At 37.2% G+C, this 18854-nt stretch overlaps 1 protein-coding gene across 6 annotated transcripts in view; it reads right to left on the bottom strand.

Moving 5' to 3' along the window:
* The window catches only part of LOC109432481 (IgA receptor), a 135691-nt gene that overhangs the window by 10666 nt on the left and 106171 nt on the right, over nucleotides 1–18854 (bottom strand). For 4 of the 6 annotated variants that reach the window (XM_062849548.1, XM_062849547.1, XM_029871059.2 and 1 more), the window contains one exon: nucleotides 1015–1113. The exons of the other annotated variants lie outside the window; for them this stretch is intronic. In XM_062849548.1, coding sequence (XP_062705532.1) covers nucleotides 1015–1113 — 99 coding nt within the window. The remainder of the gene's footprint in view (nucleotides 1–1014; nucleotides 1114–18854) is intronic. 6 annotated transcript variants of the gene reach the window in all.

Here is an 18854-nt window from a genome sequence, read left to right as displayed (position 1 = left end):
ATTGTCACTTTACTCGTTGACTCGTCAAGGGGAGGATGATAAATAATAAATGTATTTGATGAAAATTTACCCAAACAGTTAGGCAAAATCGTCAAACTCATCGGATTTGTTAAGAAATTTTCTCATCGTCTCTAATTTCACTTTAAAAGTTTAAATTTCTTGAATAATTTATTTGTGTTCCCCCTCAAAATATCGGATTTCGACCAAAATTATCCGAGGGGGGGAGACATTAGAGAAAAACGAAATTTGTGTCAGCCTAATTTACGAAATCAGAAACAAATCTAAAACAGTAATTTAGATTCCTCAAAACTGCAAAACCTGTTTTGAATCGAAAGAAAAATCGAATGTAAAAAATCGATTCGGTCAATTTTGTGGGGCTTCAACGTCGATTCAAAAAATCGATTAATCGAAACAAAAACATCGATGTTGCGAACATCGATTCAAAAATGCCCAACGCTAGTCTACATATGTCTCCGGCCACCATTGTTTTAGTAACCGTAATTATTACATATTTTTTTGGACCGTATTGGTACTAAATTGCTGTTCCTCTTTTTATGCAGTGATAAATGCCCTTCAATACTGACATATTGAACTGAATATTGCATAAATGCGTTATTTTTCCAATTGCACTGCATCAACAATTATTTTTCATTTCAAACGTCAAACGAATCAGTTACCGAAATCTTAGATACATTAATATTTCAGCGTCTTCGCTTTCGGTGATGCTTTAAGGATTTTTCGGAAAATGCATTTTATGATTACGCTGCAAGGAACCATCAAATTGTTATACTTTCTAGGAAATTGCAATTCACTTATACGACGCAAAACAGCAGAACGAATAGCCAAAATTGGCATACAGTAACAAAAAATCAAATTTTCGCTCTCAATCAAATTGAGGCTCGCGGTACTCAAATGGTTGCTGGGTGCCTACCAGGCAAATTAATTTCAATTTCGATGCATTTACGCGCATCCATACATAAACTACACCTTCCTACGAGCTAATTGAATCCTTACCAGTACGACACTATGCAGCGGGATCAGCGGCCGGGGACAGTTGCGCAGGCTGTATTGTCCGTTCAGAATCAGGTACTTCTGCCGCTCGAGCTCTTCATACTTCAGTGCGATTCGGTCGGTTGATGTGCAATTTCATTCATCCGTGTGCCGTCCGGCGTCGTTGGTTTATCGTGGGAGATATGGGCCACCCGGAGCATATGGTTGGGTCGAACGACAACGACGCGGTGAGGGTGGTGGATGGGTGTCGCCGGATGATGAAATGCCAGGTGAATGGGTATGAAAGTGAAAATGAATGGATAAGATTAAAGTAAATAAATAAAAATTGTTGTATAAATAATGATAGTGGGAAATGAGCTTAACAAATGAACGGTAATCAGCTCTAGTTCCAACATTGGCAATGTGGTCGGTCCCACATATGTCGTTGCAGAAGGCTTCACCTTTTGCTGCAATGGCGGATAGCTACATGTGAGTCTGGGGGGTAGTTTTGTGCAAACAATGCGAGCTGCCATTGTCGTTGACGCCGTTGGTACGTATCTGTAGCAAGAGGCAAGCAAGGCATCCGTCAGATGCCATAAGGTTGTTTGTTCCTGACCCTTTCCTACGCAAAAATGGGTGGCATCGATGAGAGTCCTGTTCTCGACTTTAGTCGTAGAAGTGATCGTTAAACATAGTGTTTCTTTTCACTTTTTGATCTGTCTAACACGAAAGCGGAAATGAAAAAAAAAAGTCCAGGAAAAAACTTGATTATAACTTGCGAAGCAAGCTGTTAGAAAAAGTTCAAAGCAGTTTTCAAGGTAGAACAAAAATGTAGAACGCAAATGAACAGAGTATTAGGCTAAGGCTTTTCAAGGGGTTTAGCAATATTTACATATAATCTCGTTTGACAATAAAATACATTTGAAAAAATAAAATCGGTAGCCGCTGATCACCCCAGTCACGTCTTCTCTGAAGAATAAAACAAAATTATCCTTTCACTTCGCTTCGCTTCACCACGCAGTGGCTGCACTAAATACAAAAGTTGTCCAGAATACAGCGTGATTAGGTATATGACAATGAATAAAGATAAAAAACGAAAAGCTGTTCAAAAAATCTTTTGCGAACGGACTCTATTATTATTATTAGCTTTATTAGGGAGATTTTCAGCCCGAGCCTGGTTCATCTCCAGCGAACGGACTACTAGTTAAGACATTACTGAACACTTAGGTACATACACATTGAATTTCCATTCTTTACACTGTCGTGAATCTGAAGTCAATCCCATCTGTATTTTGGGCAAAATTGAGTTAATGGCAGTTTTTTATCTTTTTCTTCGAATGATCTTTCAGCTGCGTGAATTAAAATATATAGTTTGTTCAGTAATATCGTTAAAAAAACACAAGTCAGATTGTCCCATAATGGAAATTAATTCCAAGTCAGTCCCATTACGAACTTGGATGCTCTGCTATACAAAACGAAGTACTTTAAAACCATTTTATTATTTTTCACAGCTACATTCTCTCGTTTGAAATATTTTGTGAAAGTTTTATAATGATCGCAGAAGTTTTCAATTCATGACGATTTTTTGAAATTTCACATATAAACCGAGTTTGAAAATTTCAGAGTCCCTTTTTTTCAACGCCTACTTTTTACAGATGGGACTGACTTGCGGTTCAGAGCAGTACACAACTCCAGTCTAAGAAATACACATTATTCACTTACTAGGGAAAATTGTTTCATGAACGTTTCGTGAATTGGATGCTTTAAATTTGTGGATCTTGTCATATTTTTGTACCTACTTTTTGCGTTTGTATTCACAGTATAATTAATAATATTGGATCGCCCCGAAAAAAATATACATAATGACTTGAAAAGCATTAAGAAAGGACCGAAAAATGGATATTTTTCACTAAATTTTATAGTTAAATCGCTGTATCTCGGAAACGGTAGCATTTAGCAAAATTTTGCCGTCAACCTTTTTAATTGCAATAAAATATTACGCTTTCATAAAATCGGATCAAAAAAAATTGAAGCGTGTTTCAACATTTTTCAAAAATATAACATTTTCAAACAAATTCATTTTGCTATCCGCTATAAGGCACTGCATAATAGTCCACGAACCAGATTTACGAGGAAAGATGCATTCAGCACCTTCAAATGATTTTCTAGATTAATATGGTCTTCGACAAAGTTGTTCCTAAAAATAAGGCCCTCTTTTCAATATACATGAAAATTAGGGTGGTCCATATTTTCAAAGAAATTGGGAACCAAACTTTTTTTTGCAAGAATAACTATATTCATTCTTTGGGACAGTTGTAGATCTATCAATTTTGAGCAAGTTTGCTGAAGACACTTTTTATGCAGCTTTAAAATTGAGGTATTTTTCTGAAAAGGCATAGGGTGGTTCAAGAAAAACCGGTTTTCTGGCGTTAACTTTTTCATTTTCGATTTTTCATCAAAGTCGCCCAAGAAACACTTGTAGAGCATTTGAAGACGCGTTGTTTCGTACGCTGAGATGGTCGTTATCTCATTTGGTTCAAACGTTACAGGCATTTTTCTTAAAAAATCATAGTTTTTTTTAAAAAGGTGTTATGACGGGTTGGGGCAAACATAAAAAATATCTTTTGCCCGTATTCAAAAGAAGAAATGCTGTTATAAAACATATCAAAAAATTAGAGGGGTGTTATTTTTGTAACTCAAGTGAAGAATACTTGAAAACTGTCTATTTTTTCTATAAAATCATCAATATCTTTTGAATGGAATGACGTAGCAACATTCTCAGCGCACGAAAATGTGCATTTTTTAAAGCTCTAAAACGCCTGTAACTTTTGAACCAAAAGAGATAACGATCATCTCAGCGCATGAAACGACGCAGAATTCGACTAAGTGAAATTTGTTGTTCAGATATTTTTTGTATCGTTTTGTCAAATGCAAAACTATTGTTTTCGAAAAGTTTCTTTTGGCGGAATAAAACTGAGCTCCGCAAAATTGTGAAATAATTTCGAAACAACATTTAACATGTTTACGGTGTTTTTGGTATGGTGGAACTCTCCAAAGAGTTTTTAAATTCGGTGTTACAACGATTAAACGATGGTTATGATTTTGTTTGCTTCTTTTTCTGGAACGAAATTCTGAATACATTCCAGGCATAATATATCGTATCCAATCCATTGCCTTCCGGAGAGCTATGCACCAGACAGGAAATTCCATCTGTTTAGTACTCCTTTACCATAGATTTATCTACATTCCGTTTTAAGCAAATGTCTTCAAATATTCAAATATTCATCTAGAAATGCTTTAATTTTTCAAGGACCCTAATCACATATTCCCCAAAGTTTTATTCCACTGGGCCTGTATTCATTCTGGAATTTTTTTTTCCAGGATTATTGCAGGAGTCCTTCAAGGCATTCTATCAGTTTGAAACTATGGTTCATGTGGTGATTTTTTTAAGAAAATAATTTGTGAATTCCATCAGGAAAATTTTCCCAATTGTTTTTTCTTCTCAATTTAAGTTTAGGAATGTTCAAAACTTCGCTTCAAAATTTGCTATATCAACATTCTGACTTTTTTTTAAACGCATTGAGGTATTGGCAACACGAACTTTTTTGTTTATGGAGATCTATAGATTCCAGCACTTAGTGAAATCTTTCCTTTGAACGTCTTGTCAGAAATTACTGTAGGTACATTGTTTTAAACAACAACGATTTGATTTGCTACAGTAATTCTAGCAGAGATTCCATCAGAAATTTTGCAATGCAATCGATTCGAGCAGAAAGGAGCGGTTCCACAAAAAAATGCGATTTTTTACGTTTTTATTTTATTTTGGTGTTTGTTTTTTGTTTGGATCAATTTTGCTTAGATATTCATTATATCCGCATTCTATATTACTTAATGCAGCTCAATTACTCCACTTCTTTACAAATGCTCATGTTTCTTGTTCACAGTAAGTATTTTTTTGTTTTAAGGCATTATTTGATCATCATGCACTGACCATATCTGAACCGGTTCCGGATGTCCCGCTGGAAGTGGTCAAACATAAAAATGATCCAAACCCATGCATGCGACACATCAACTGCGGCATTTTCGATATACCGATGAGCAGTTAGCAAGAAAACAGCCTCAGACCATAGCTGAACCGGTAGTGTTCCGGAACCGGTTCCGTGTGTCCCGCCGGAAGTGGCCAAATATTAAAGTGAACCAAATCCATGGATGTGACATATCAAAGCGCGGCTTTTTTGATAATTAAAGGTTGGCATACAATAAGACTCAGTCCATATCTGAACCGGTAGTGTTTCGGAACCGGTTCCGGATACAACAAGTGCCCGAAATAGGTCACCCTGCCCAAATGGTCTCAGACCCTATCAATGGCTTATTCAGTAACATGATAAACGGTAAGCCAACTAATAATCTCAGACCATATGTGGGAGAATTGGTAGTATGTATTCAGGGCCGGATCTAAGGGGGGGGCCGGGGGGGCCCGGGCCCCGGGCCCCCACATTTTAGGGGCCCCCACAAAAACCTTTTTTGATTGCAAACATTAGCTTTATTTTTCATATTGCTCAAGTATTGTTCGAAAATAAGGAAAAACATTTTTGGTCACCTCTCAGAAGGGCCTCCACATCCGCTCGGGCCCCGGGCCCCCACAATTCTTAATCCGGGCCTGTATGTATTCCTTCAAGAACTGGTGACGAGACGAGTAACCCGCCGTCGAGTAATTTGCCGAACGAATAGCAAGAAAACAGCCTTAGATCACATAAATTTTCGACTTTTTAGGTAACCCGATGAACAGTTGACAAGAGCATAGTCTCAGATCATATTTGAGACAACCGGAATCGGTTCCAGGTATCCCGCCGGAAGTGGTCAAACGTAAAACTTAACAAAACCCATGCAAGCTGCTCATCAAATAAACATGTTCTCTGATTTTCAAGTTTACGATTGGCATCCAAAAAGAAGTAACAGATCAAAACTTCAACCAAATCATTGTAAACTAAGAGGTGCTTCAAATAAACTTCATACTTTTCGACTATTTTCGCACTTCAAAAAATCATAACTACAACAACACAAAAAAAAACAAATCCTTTTGGCAAAAATTCAAAGATATACTTGTCTATTACAAGTTTTCCGAACAACTAGTTCTAATAAAACATAATATAAGTTACAGCATATGTTCTACACATTAGAGAATATGATGACGTTTTAGAGTATCCAGATAAATTCGTATATTAGAGTGTCCCTTTAATTTTTTTGGCATCCCGGGTAGAAGAAAATAACTAACGAGGATAAAATTTTGTCATAAAAATTAAATAGTTGAACGACAACATTTGTTATTAGTTTGTTGGGAATAAGAGCTAAAGTTACAAAAAAAAACTGACTTCGTACCGGAAAATAATTAGTTCATACTACTACAAAATTAGTTATTATGTACTTTTTCTCTGGCACAAAGTGAGTTATTATTTTTTGTTCTTCTAGATCTTATTCAATAACAATCTCTCCAATAATATTTATTTAAAACTAGCTGTCCCGGCAAACGTTGTTCTGCCTGCCTACTGTGTTTTTTGACATGCAGCTCTGTAGAAAAATGCCCCGCAAAATGGAATTTCAAACTTTTTCGATTTTGGTGTTTTCCTTGTCGATTTTCCCAATTATTTTTCGCACGAACACGTCGTAGCCCTAAACGAATGCAAAACTGAAATAATGGTGTAGATCCGTTGGCTCGTTCCCGAGCCTGTTCGTGACATACAAACACCATTCCATTTTTATGTATAGAAAAGAAGATACATAGATAAAACAAATACAAAATAACTCATCAATTGCAAAATTGCAAATTATGCCATTGGAATGTTATTTCACTTAGGATGCTCAGAAGATCTTATATTGCTATGATTGTATATTTTCTTATTATTTAGTTATTTATTGTTATTACATAATAACTCGGGAATAGCAAATTTTGCAAAAACATTTTGTGTTCTTGGCGAGCTATTTAGTGTTATTCATAAATAACATAAAAATGATAAAATGAGATATGATGGCAAAATTTGTTATTATTTTGTTCTTGATTTGCTCTTTGGCTCTAACCGGGATTCGTTGCTCGGAGAACTTGTAGCATACAAGTATGTCTTTCAATTTCTGCTAAAATAGTGGGGCAAAAGTTCGACCCTAGTTCAACTTTTCCCTAAAACTTTTCCCTAAAACGGAAGGATAAAAAGAAATGAATACCGTGTGGTGATTCTACCACCATCCGTAAGCTAAAATTTTGCTGATCAAAGTTACGCCAAATGTCTTTTTAACTTTGAGTTCCAACACGTTTTGTATGTGTGCGTCTAATTCGAACTCTTGCCCTACCACTACAAAATGCTTTTCCCCATGGACCATGGTCCGAATCCTTATTGAAGCAGAAAAACACTTCCTATTTCTGTAATTGTTTACTTTAGATACTGAGTGTCTTTAGTGAACTTGTTTGCTGCCGTAGTAGGTCAATTTGAAATTTGGCTTGGGATGATCTCTGAAAAAAAAAACAGTTTTTTCACAATATTTCTTGTTTGATATTTTCCAGAACATTTCAAGTACCTATTCCATGAGCTAATTCGCGTCATATTAGACCAACAATAGCCAAAAACTATAGAAATTCTAAGTTATCTTTGCCAATGGCTCATCAGATTTTTGTGATTTTTGTACTTGGTTCACTTTGGCAGAACATTTTCATGGTTTTCTTCGACCAGCATAAATTTGAAGTGCACAAATTGATCTATTTTCGTATTTCAGGACAAGCAAGGACTAATTTGGGCATGATAACTCTTGCTCTGTGTCTGCACATGTATGTACAGCTCATGAGAAAAAGCATTGGTGGGGGTGGTAAAGAAGCTTGGAGGGCTTACCCCTTACACAGTTAAAACTATTTGGAGACCTCCGTGTAGATATGGGAAAACTGATTCAATGTTGAGAGTGAATCGCTTCCGACTCACTCTCAAAAAAGAGTCGACTCTTTTGATCGATTCAGTAACTCATTTTTGGGATTAGAAAAAAATGTGGTTTTCGATGTGCACTGACTCTTTTTCGTTCATTTTACCTCAGAATCGAATCACTGTTACAGAATATAAGAATGAATTGATCAATTTGCAAAAAATTAGATATTCTGATTTGAATCATCATTAAGTACGCAGTCCAAACGCAGTCAAGCTCATTTTTGCGGCAACTCGTTTAAATTGTAATGAACAAGAGTGAATCGTAACTCTTTTGAAAAGAATCGTGGTTCACTCACTCAGTTTCGCGAATCGATTCTTTGAGTCGATTCGCGAGTGCGTTACCCATGTCTACCTCCGTGCTACCATACAATACGCGTACTCTCTGATTCATGTAAGAGATTGTAAGTGCTATCGATTTAACTTGATAGACGATGAAGAATCGATTTATTTCACAACTCAACTGATTTTCTCTGAAATAAAAAATAAACTACAGGGGATAGATCGCAGCAGGTTGCGCGTGCTGGCGGTTGTGTTTCAAATTTTGTCTCGCGTCATTTTCTCGTTCCGCGTGGTTTTGATTTCGGCCGACGAAATGGTGAAAAATAAGATGCAGTTCACAAATCTAGCCAGAGTTTTAGACGAATACAATAGTGAAATGTGAGATTTTTAGGATAAACTGTATTCCTTCATGAATAAATAACTGCCCCATCATGTCGTAGATCTCGAACCGTGCTAAAATTGGCTGAAGAAAATGTTTTGCCTCTTGCGACGGTGAGGAAAAACGTGATTTGTTTCTTAAGAAGTGTGCGTAGCTGACTCGTGGTCTTGGGATGAACTGTGTGCAATAGGAGAACGGCGGAAAGAGAACATCAGCAATGGGTTACAGTGTGGACACCGACCGTTCCAGAGCCAACCGTTTTTAGGCGTTGGTACGGCTGCAGCAATGGCTTAAATGAAGCAGTAGGAGCAAGAATTTATTTGGTGAGGTCTTTCTGATTTAGATATAAATTTTCATTCCATACATTATTGGGATGAAAATTGTGTGCTTTAGCGAATCCAACCCCAATAATCCTGTTGTATTACATATAATAAACATTAAACTATTCCCTAATCAAACTCCCAACTCCTTACTATTTACGGGCGCGTCGGTGAGTCGCTGGCCTCTCGATAAATAGATATAATCCGTTCCCCTTTATCCCTTCCCCTTCTCGTAACATAGAAGACGCAACGCTATAGGCAGGTCAGTTCCGGTTGGCCAAATTATGTTTCTTTTCGTTTCAGAGAGCGATCAATGGCGCTTAAGCCAAGGCTTTTTAGCCAGGACACAGTGAAAATGCCTGTGCCCCATCCCTGGAGTAAAAAGGCCCATGGAGTGACAATTAATCTCTTAGCTAAGTCACTCCCAACGACTGTTGTTTAATGTACAAAAGACATTCATACTTACAGCAACACATCTACACGATCAACTCAATTACACATACATACATAAAATCTTGTCGCATCACTTGCTTATAGTGAATCCCAAATCATCCCGCTCCATATATCCAACTCCTTGACACTTATGAGGGAGCCGGTGAGTCGCTGGCCTTTTATTAAGTAGGTGTCATATCATCATTTCCTTTCCTATCCTCGTAACGGAGAAGATGGGCGTGGCCGGCAATGAAAGTTTTCATGTATTTTCTACTTATACTTTTGGTTGGATAGCTGTTCTCTCCCAAATAGCTTTCCATAAGTAACTGGAATAAGAGTATTAAAGCTTTAAACATGACAACTTTCAGTATGCAATCTACGAATTACTCCGTTACCACGCAACGCAACGCAACGCAACGCAACGCAACGCAACGCAATAAAAAATAAACTACAGGGGATAGACAAAATGATCGGGATAGGCAAAATTTTCATTTTTCAAAAAATGTCCAATTAGCTGTAACTTTTCGAAAAGTGCATCAAATATTCTCAAATTTTCACTATAAGCTGATCAACTAATTGTGTATCAGTGGACAAAATTTGAAAAAAGATCGGGCTATACTGCACGAAGTTATAAGCATTTTAGAAAAAGGTAGAATTATCCGATAGTCAACTTTGAGCTGTTATATCTTCGGATTCAATGAACTGAATGCATTGAAATTTTGTCCATTTTTGACTTATATAATGAGCTCTGAAAAACGTTTGACACAACTTGAAATTATTAACAAGAGAAAAAGTTATAGCGATTTAATTAATTCACGATTTTTTAGTAAATTGGTCTATTTTTAATATGCATCCAATTAATTTTCAATGAATTGCCGCCTATGTTGTTACTTTCCTTTAAAACATATTTGTATTCGAGACAATCCCAGGGAATTTATATGAACTATAATTAGCATCTTGAATTTTGAAACGATGTTGAAATTTAAGAAAACATGGTGTTTTATTAGAAAAATAATCTAGTCGTTATAATTTTCTTCCGTGTTAAGAATTTTAAGTTATGTCAAAAGCTTTTCAAAGCTTATTATATAAGTGATAAATGGTCAAAATTTAATTGCGTTCGGTTCATTGAACCCGGAGATATAACATCTCAAAGTTGACTATCGAATAATTCTACCTTTTTCTAAAATGCCTATAACTTCGTGCAGTATGGCCCGATCTTTTTCAAATTTTGTCCACTGACACACAAATAGTTGATGAACTTACAGTAATAATTTGAGAATATTCGATGCACTTTTCGAAAAGTTACAACTATTTGAAATTTTTTTGAGAAGGGAAAATTTTGCCTGTCCCGATCATTTTGTCTATCCCCTGTATAAACTTTATTCTAATGTTTTTGTTCAAACAGAGTTAACTAAGTACAAAGTACCGATAAATAAAATGTAATCATATCAATGATTTCAAATAATTTGCGAATATTCTTTAAATAAATAAAAAGAAAATCGGGTTAAGTACGGTTCCTTTGAATTCCACTAAAAATTTGCATCCTTTGACAGATACGTATTTCGACCTCAAATGTTAGGTCGTCTTCAGTGTCTTGTACTTGACTCGACTACAAGACACTGAAGACGACCTTACAGTTGAGGTCGAAATACCTCTCTCTCTCTTCTTGGCGTAACGTCCTCACTGGGACAAAGCCTGCTTCTCAGCTTAGTGTTCTATGAGCACTTCCACAGTTATTAACTGAGAGCTTCCTCTGCCAATGACCATTTTGCATGTGTATATCGTGTGGCAGGCACGAAGATACTCTATGCCCAAGGAAGTCAAGGAAATTTCCTTTACGAAAAGATCCTGGACCGACCGGGAATCGAACCCGTCACCCTCAGCATGGTCATGCTGAATACCCGTGCGTTTACCGCCTCGGCTATATGGTCGAAATACGTATCTGTCAAAGGATGCAAATTCTTAGTGGAATTCAAAGGAACCGTACTTAACCCGATTTTATTTTTATTGACAGATACTCCCCTAACAAGCCCAGGTTAATCATCATCGAATATTCTTTATTTTTGATCGTTAATGAAAGCTTGCAAGTGATATGTGTGTGGAAAAGTTTTAAATAATCTCAGCTGTTGCTTGTTTGTGAGTAATTGAACTATAAGTTTTATCTCGGAATAAATTTTTAGACGCTTAGTTCGGTTTAGCAGCTGTTTTCGCCTAGAGAGGATGCAAGGAAATATGTGAATGGATTTTCTATAAACAAAATATCATATTTCAAAACCACTGGGAGTGATTTCTGTGCACTGTGATGGATAATTTGAGCGACTTTTCAAATATGGTCATTTCATAATTTTTGACCATCTTATGCAGCCTTTCTACGCCCAATGGTGCCGTGTTATATGGGAATCCCATGTAACATGGGACAATTATGCGTAAAATGGCAATAGGTACCAGAGTGTCACGTAGAAGGTGTGCCGGGAATCGAATGCAGATTGTGCCCGAAATAGACGTGAACTAGAAGGAAATAAAATTCGAGGAAAAATTATTCAATTTAATTACTATACGGATATTGTAGTTCTTTCACAATATTTGATATGGAATCTAATTTGTAAATTGGTTATTGAAATCAAATTGGCCATCAGGCATTAGGCGAAGCGCAATGATACACTCGATCATTATTGGTCTGTGCTTAGTTAGACGGGAATTGATAGAAACCCTATCATTGAAAAGTTTCAAATTTTATATCTTCGACCACTGTTCACTAAACAACGGCTAACCCAACACGTGGTGCAACACAGCATACACATTTGACACCTCCTCGGAGAGCACTCAAACTTTGTCTTGTGCGCAAACACATGACCGATGAGTAGGGTCCCCATTTGGGTCATCAGAAGACGAATAAGGACGTACGCCCTCGCCCTGACCGCCCTTACTGACTGACTGACTGACTTCAAAAAACGTACCCACAAACCAACCAACCGAACCACAGACAGTAAACGCATCTTTACTGCCCAAACGTGTCCCATCTTGATAATGCGATTATCGAGTATGAATACATGTACGATGCTAACAATTTTACGAGGTCCACCCCCGAAGCACTTGCTGCGGCGGGGCACATAACCTCAATATTCGTCTTTCTAAGCATGCACCACTAAAGCAGTGGAAAACGTTCAAACGTGGAGGAAACAGAGCCAGGACCAGACGAGCACACTGACGCACGTGATTGGCTTTTACAAGCAGTTGGATTGCAGTGATGGCTTTCTGTATACCATGCCATGTGTTGCTAGGAAAAGTAGCCTTTCTTGCTGGGGAGCGATAATCGTAAGCTATGAGAACCTTTCCACATCTTTTTCAATTTATTTACACCTTACCAACCTGTTGATTCTGGCATACAGGTGGCGAAGTCTGTCGCTGAGGGGTTGTGTATACTTTTTTGTTTGAAGGCGTAAGCGGGGACTAGAACATATTTTTGTGCTCATTTTTCAGATTTTCATCCCACACTGGTTCTTCTTGTACTAGAGCATAGTTAGCATTATGCTTTGATTTTACGTACACTATCCCAATAGTGTACAATCATAGGCAGGTACAGTCCATTTAGATGAAACAGGAACTAGTACTTGTACGTTACTGTACATGTGTTCTGAAAAAATGTCATATTATTTTATTGAATCCAAAATTAATCCTGGGAGTCTATCGAAAGGATTTCAAATTAAATCTTCAGTAACCCAAAAATGTATCCAATCATTTCCAGTTCAACCGTTTTAAAAATAGTTCAGTGCAAATCTGTCTCGGAATGAAATTTCCACTCCTATTGTGTTTCCGACGGAATGTGATATCACTTCGCCAGCTAATTTGTATTCACGACAGTTCAAACACAAGTAGGACAAACATGACCTCCCATCCCGCCGCATCCGCAAAGCCATCCGTCACTTTGCCCCGGAACCCGTTCATGCCCTACAGTGATGGATGGTTGAACCCGCAAAAAGTTAGCTCTAATTAGCTTTGACATCCCACGTCGTTGCGTTGGTTGACATCCATTCAACAGGAAAGCAACCTTACGCGCGTGCCAACAAACACCACATTACCAAATCCCGAAACGGATGGAGAAACCTTTTGCAACATTTGTCGAGAAAAATAATTGATAAAGGGTTTTGTTACAGTTGGAACCAGTTCTAAAATTGACCTTCACACCAAAAAAATGCTATAATAAAGGGCAGGTTCGAGCATGCATGTTTTAATTTAAAATCAACTTCAAACAAAAAGGATGAACAATTCGTCATTGATGTCATCGTCGTGGGGTCTCCAGTTAGCTTTGCGGATAAGGCTATAGATCGCCAATCCGGAGACGGTGGGCTCGAGTCCCGTTCCGGTTGGGAACTTTTCTCGACTTCCCAGGGCCTCACAATATACAAAACATGGGAAGGAAGACCTTCAATTAATAAATGTGGAAGTGCTCAGAGAACACTAATTTAAAGAGAGGCAAAGGCCGAGTTCCAGTGGGAACGTAGAGCTACGTAGAAGAAAAATAAGAAGAAGCCATCGTTATCATTGGAGTTTCAAACTAAAGTTTTCAGTGGCAATGTATGCAGCATTCCGTAGGGGGTAGAAAATTAAAAAAAAACACAAAATACATTTTCATTGCAAATTAAAACGTTTAACGGGATATCTACTTCGCAAGTTTCAATGATGACGAATTGTGACACTTTAAACTGTTAAATCGACCCCCTCGCTTGAAAGGGGGTAGGGGTGTACAAAATGTCCACGTAGGTAGACTATTTTATTCTACATCTTCAATAGGCATTATATTTCAAACCAGTTTATATGAAGTCTTATGCAGGAATTAATTTCGAAGTCGAGTTTTTTAATATGTACCTTATAAAAATATTTGAAACATTTTAAAATAATATAAAGATTTGTATTTAACAATAAAAAAAATCAGATAAATCCACCTAGTGGTGATAGTGCCTTTCTCGTCGAATAAATACTCATGATCTTTCCGTCAACGTTAGCAAAAATGTTCCTGAGTCCTTTATATAGAAAAGCAACAATTTTAACAAAGCCACCATCGATTTGGGAAACTTATTGGTGGTACATATTTCGATGCTATGTTCAACAGCAAAACAGAGTTGCAAAATGCATTGGGATCATTCTGACCCCATCCTATTCACAATGGCAGCGGCGTGAGCGTCAGCTAATGCATAAATAAGGTTAACTTTACTTACAATCACAGATCACTTTGTGATCTTCGACAAAGTTTTTTTAGCACACTTTAGGCTATATTTTATGTAATATCATTGGTAACACGATCCATGTGAATTTTGACCTCCTTACGAGAAAAATGCAGAACATCGAAATTTTCCATTCAAATTTCAATCGCTATGAGAAGAGCGAGGGCTCAACCAGCCGCACCCAAATTGTGAGCTGTAATTTTAGAAGCAAAAGGAGATTGAAGATTGATAAAACTTTATCCGGTGTTGATGCAATCAAATTGACATGTTTCCATACAACGTTACTCCATCCTACTATATATTTACACCGCAGGAATCTGAAATGGTGTGATTTGATGAGATCACTTTGGTCGCGATTTTGTTCTCTTGCATATATGAAGACTTTCACCATTTCTTTATTTATAATCTTACCCAACGTTTATTACTTTGACGTTTATTTTGATCACTTTTATAATTCCGATATTTGATGTGCAGCTTGCATGGGTTTTGTTCAATTTTACGTTTGACCACTTCCGGTGGGACCGATTCCGGTCTCAAACATGGTCTGAGACTATGTTCTTGCCAACTGTTCATCGGGTTACCGTAAACCGGGATCAAATTGATCAGTGGGGTGAAATTGATCACTCGGGTACTACATTGTAATTCCATACTAGGAACTCTTAAGCGTCGTAATGATCTTAAACTTTTTACGTCATCTGATTCGTAGATGTCTAGAGATGAGTGTAGACTATTATTTTTTTCTAGAAAAAAGTTAGTTTTGCCTTATTTTTTAAGGAATTTGAAATGTATTTCTCATTTAGCTGAAATCATTGCTACTAAACAATCGATTGCTAATAGGACTTCCCGTAAATTCTCTGTTTTAACATTTTGTGGAATCTTGGTTAGGAAGCTATGAAGCTAATCAGAACATGAAATAGTTATAAAAAAGTTCATTTTATGATGTATTTCATCATGTATTGTATTATTTATTGCGATAAAAATCACTTATTTCAAATGAAATTGCCTACCTTTAGGCGTTTAAGGGGAAATTTCAAAATTTAATTTTGCATTTAAAGTATTAAATTCACTAGTTGTAAGATTTTAGACGCGTTATTCGGTTTTAGAAGAGCAAAATTAAGCTAAGAAGGAAATATTCCTTTCCAACCGATGCTTAATTGTGTACTGATCAAATTCGCCCCAAAAATGCCAATTTTTTGATATTTCGAGTTATTTAACCTAAAGTTTAAATTTATTGAACAAAATTCTGTCACATGATTCCATGGAGTTCCACTGGGTACTGGTTTTACCGAAATTCTTTTGACAATGTTTGAACAGGCACTGATGTTATCCGCAAAAGTTGTTTTAAAGTGATCAATTTGACCCCGGATTACGGTACCTGAAAATCCGAAACTTAATGTGATCTGAAGCTATTTTCTTGCTAACCGTTCGGCAAATTCTTGAAAAAGCCACGATTTTATGTATCGCATGCGTGATTTTGGTTCACTTCTATTAAATCACTTCCGATGGAACACCCGCAACCGATTCCGAAATATTATTACAAGCTCTAGATGTGGCCTGAGATTATTTCCTTGTTGATCGTTCATCAGATTATCAAAAACGCCGCTATGGTTTAGTTCCCTTCTATATTTTACCACTTCCGACGCGTTACTTGTCTTGTCACCAGTTCTGGAACACTACGGGTTCTCCCAAATATGGTCTTAAACGGTTGGTTAACCGTTTATCTGGTTACTGAAAAAGTCATTGATATGTCGCATGTATTGGTTCTCTTTTGCATTTGATCATTTCTGGCGGGACACCCGTAATCGGTTCCGTAACACACTGATATGGCTTGCGTCTATTTTCTTGCAACTGTTCATCATGTTACCTAAAAAGCTGTGATTTAAGGTATCGCATGCATGGGTTTGGTGTCACTTCCGGCCCGGAACCGGTTGCGGAACACTACCGATAGTCTCTTAAATAGTCTGAACCTATTTGCTCGCTAAAGTTTATCAGGTTGGGTTTGGTTCAATTTTATATTTATCCGCTTTCGGAGGGAAACCCGGAACTAGTTTCGGCACTACTGACAGTCCATAATGTGGTCTTAGCCTACTTCCTCAATAACCGGTCATCAAGTTGTCGAAAAAGCCGTGATTTGATGTACCGCATGCAAAAGTTTTGTCAACTTTTATGTACGGCCACTTCCGGCGGAACACCCGGAACCGACTCTGAAACAGATATGGCCTGAGTTTTTTTTTTATGCCAACTTTTCATTGGGTTTTCAAAAAAGTCGCGCTTTGATATATCGCATGCATGGATTTGGTTCACTTTTATATTTGGCCACTTCCTGCGGGACATCCGGAATCGGTTCCGGAACACAACCGGTTCAGATATGGTCTAAGACTATTTTCCTGCTAACTGTCCATCAGGTTATGGAAATTGTCGCAATTTGATGTGTCGCATGCATGAATTTGGTTCACTTTTACATTTGGCCACTTCCGGCGGGACACCCGGAACCGGTTCCGGAACACTACCGGTTCAGATATGGTCTGAGACTGTTTTCTTGCTAACTGTCCATCAGGTTATCCAAAATGCCGCAGTTTGGTGTGTCGCATGTATGTGTTTGTTACATTTTTATGTATGACCCCTTCCAAGGGTACTGGTACAGAACACGTAAATGGCCATAACTTTGGAACGGCTGGACCGATCCGAAACATTTTCAATAGGAAACAATGGGACCAGATTCCGCGTCGAATGAACCATCGGTCATTAAAATCGGTTGATGTTTACTGCTAAAAAGTGATGTGAATTTTTTTGTACACATACACACATACACAAACACACATACACATTACACACACAGACATCACGTCAATTCGTTGAGCTGAGTTTATTGGTATATGTGACTTGACTCTCCGGGCCTTCTATCAAAAAGTCGTTTTTGGAGTGAACATATAGCCTTTCCAGTACACTTAGTGTACGAGAAAGGCAAAAACATTGGCATGTTTGTACACTAAAAATGATCATCAGCTAGCCGAGTTCAAAAATTATGTAAACTGATAATATTTACTTTTAGCTCATACAAAATCCTTTAAGGAATTCTTGAGAAAAGACTGTGAAGACTTTCAGAATGAAAACTTAAAGAAACTATTGCTGGCGGAATGTTTAGAGAAATCCTCGATTAATTTTCAAAAGAATCCATGAGGAATGCTTGGAGAAAATGCTGCATAAATGTATTGCATAAAGCAATACCTATAAAAATTTTTGAAAGAATTTCTGAAGCAATTCTTGGAAGAACTGTCAAAGGAATCCTTGTGGCGATTCCTGATGCAATCCGTAGAAGAATTCCTAGGAGGAGTTTCTAAAATAATCTTTGAAGAAGTTGCCGAAGCCAAAGGTCCCACTGGAGACAATTCTAAAGTAAACTTATTATTATTGTTAGTTTTATTGATGAGATTTTCAGCCTAAGGCTGATCCAACTAGAGTATACTAAACTTTGTTTTTTTTTTTAAAGAATATGTGAAAAAATTGAGGAAAGTTTCTGGCGTTCCCTGAGGGGAGTAGCTAAAACAATCAAGTGAAATATTTTGTAAGGAATTGGCATAACGTCCCAACCGGAACAAAACTAACTTCTGAGCTTTTTAACCAGAAGCTTTTTTATGCAATGAACATTTAGTATTTGTATATCATCAATTACGAAGATGTCCAAGAAAATCTAGGAGGCTTTTTTACAGAAACCTTTAAGGAATTTCTGCGGAAACCGTAGAGTATTTCCAGCTCAAAGCCTTGCACAAAACACGAAAAAAAAATGCCATTTTTGATTCGATGTATTTCAACTTGATTGAGTTTCGCTCATGTGTTGAATTTCGCGAATCATTCACTTTTGCATCAACACATAATCATTTTACTTCATCTAACCTTAGAAAAGGGCTCAGCGAAAAATCTCTCAAAAATACCTCCAGGAATTCCTTAATTTTTTTTTTCATGAATTCGTCCGGAATTTTTCAAGAAATTCTTCAAAATTGTCAAAATCTTCCAAAGCTTTTTTTTCAGGAATTCCACTGGGATTTTCGAGGGGCATTTCTCAAGAAGATTCTTCTAGAAGTTCAACCCGAGGAGTTTCCCAGCAGATCCTCAGATATTCCTCCTGGGTTTGTATCATGAACTTGTCTTCGGATTTATTGGGATTGATTCAGAAATTATTTCGCGGACCCTTCAGGAATTTTTACACAAAACGCTTTACGATATATTTCTTGGGATTTATCCAGGTATATTTTTAAGAAATTCTTCTTGG

This window comes from Aedes albopictus, chromosome 2 (genome assembly GCF_035046485.1).
Source record: "Aedes albopictus strain Foshan chromosome 2, AalbF5, whole genome shotgun sequence".
Classification (NCBI taxonomy): domain Eukaryota; kingdom Metazoa; phylum Arthropoda; class Insecta; order Diptera; family Culicidae; genus Aedes; species Aedes albopictus.
This window is presented reverse-complemented; position numbering and strand designations above follow the sequence as displayed.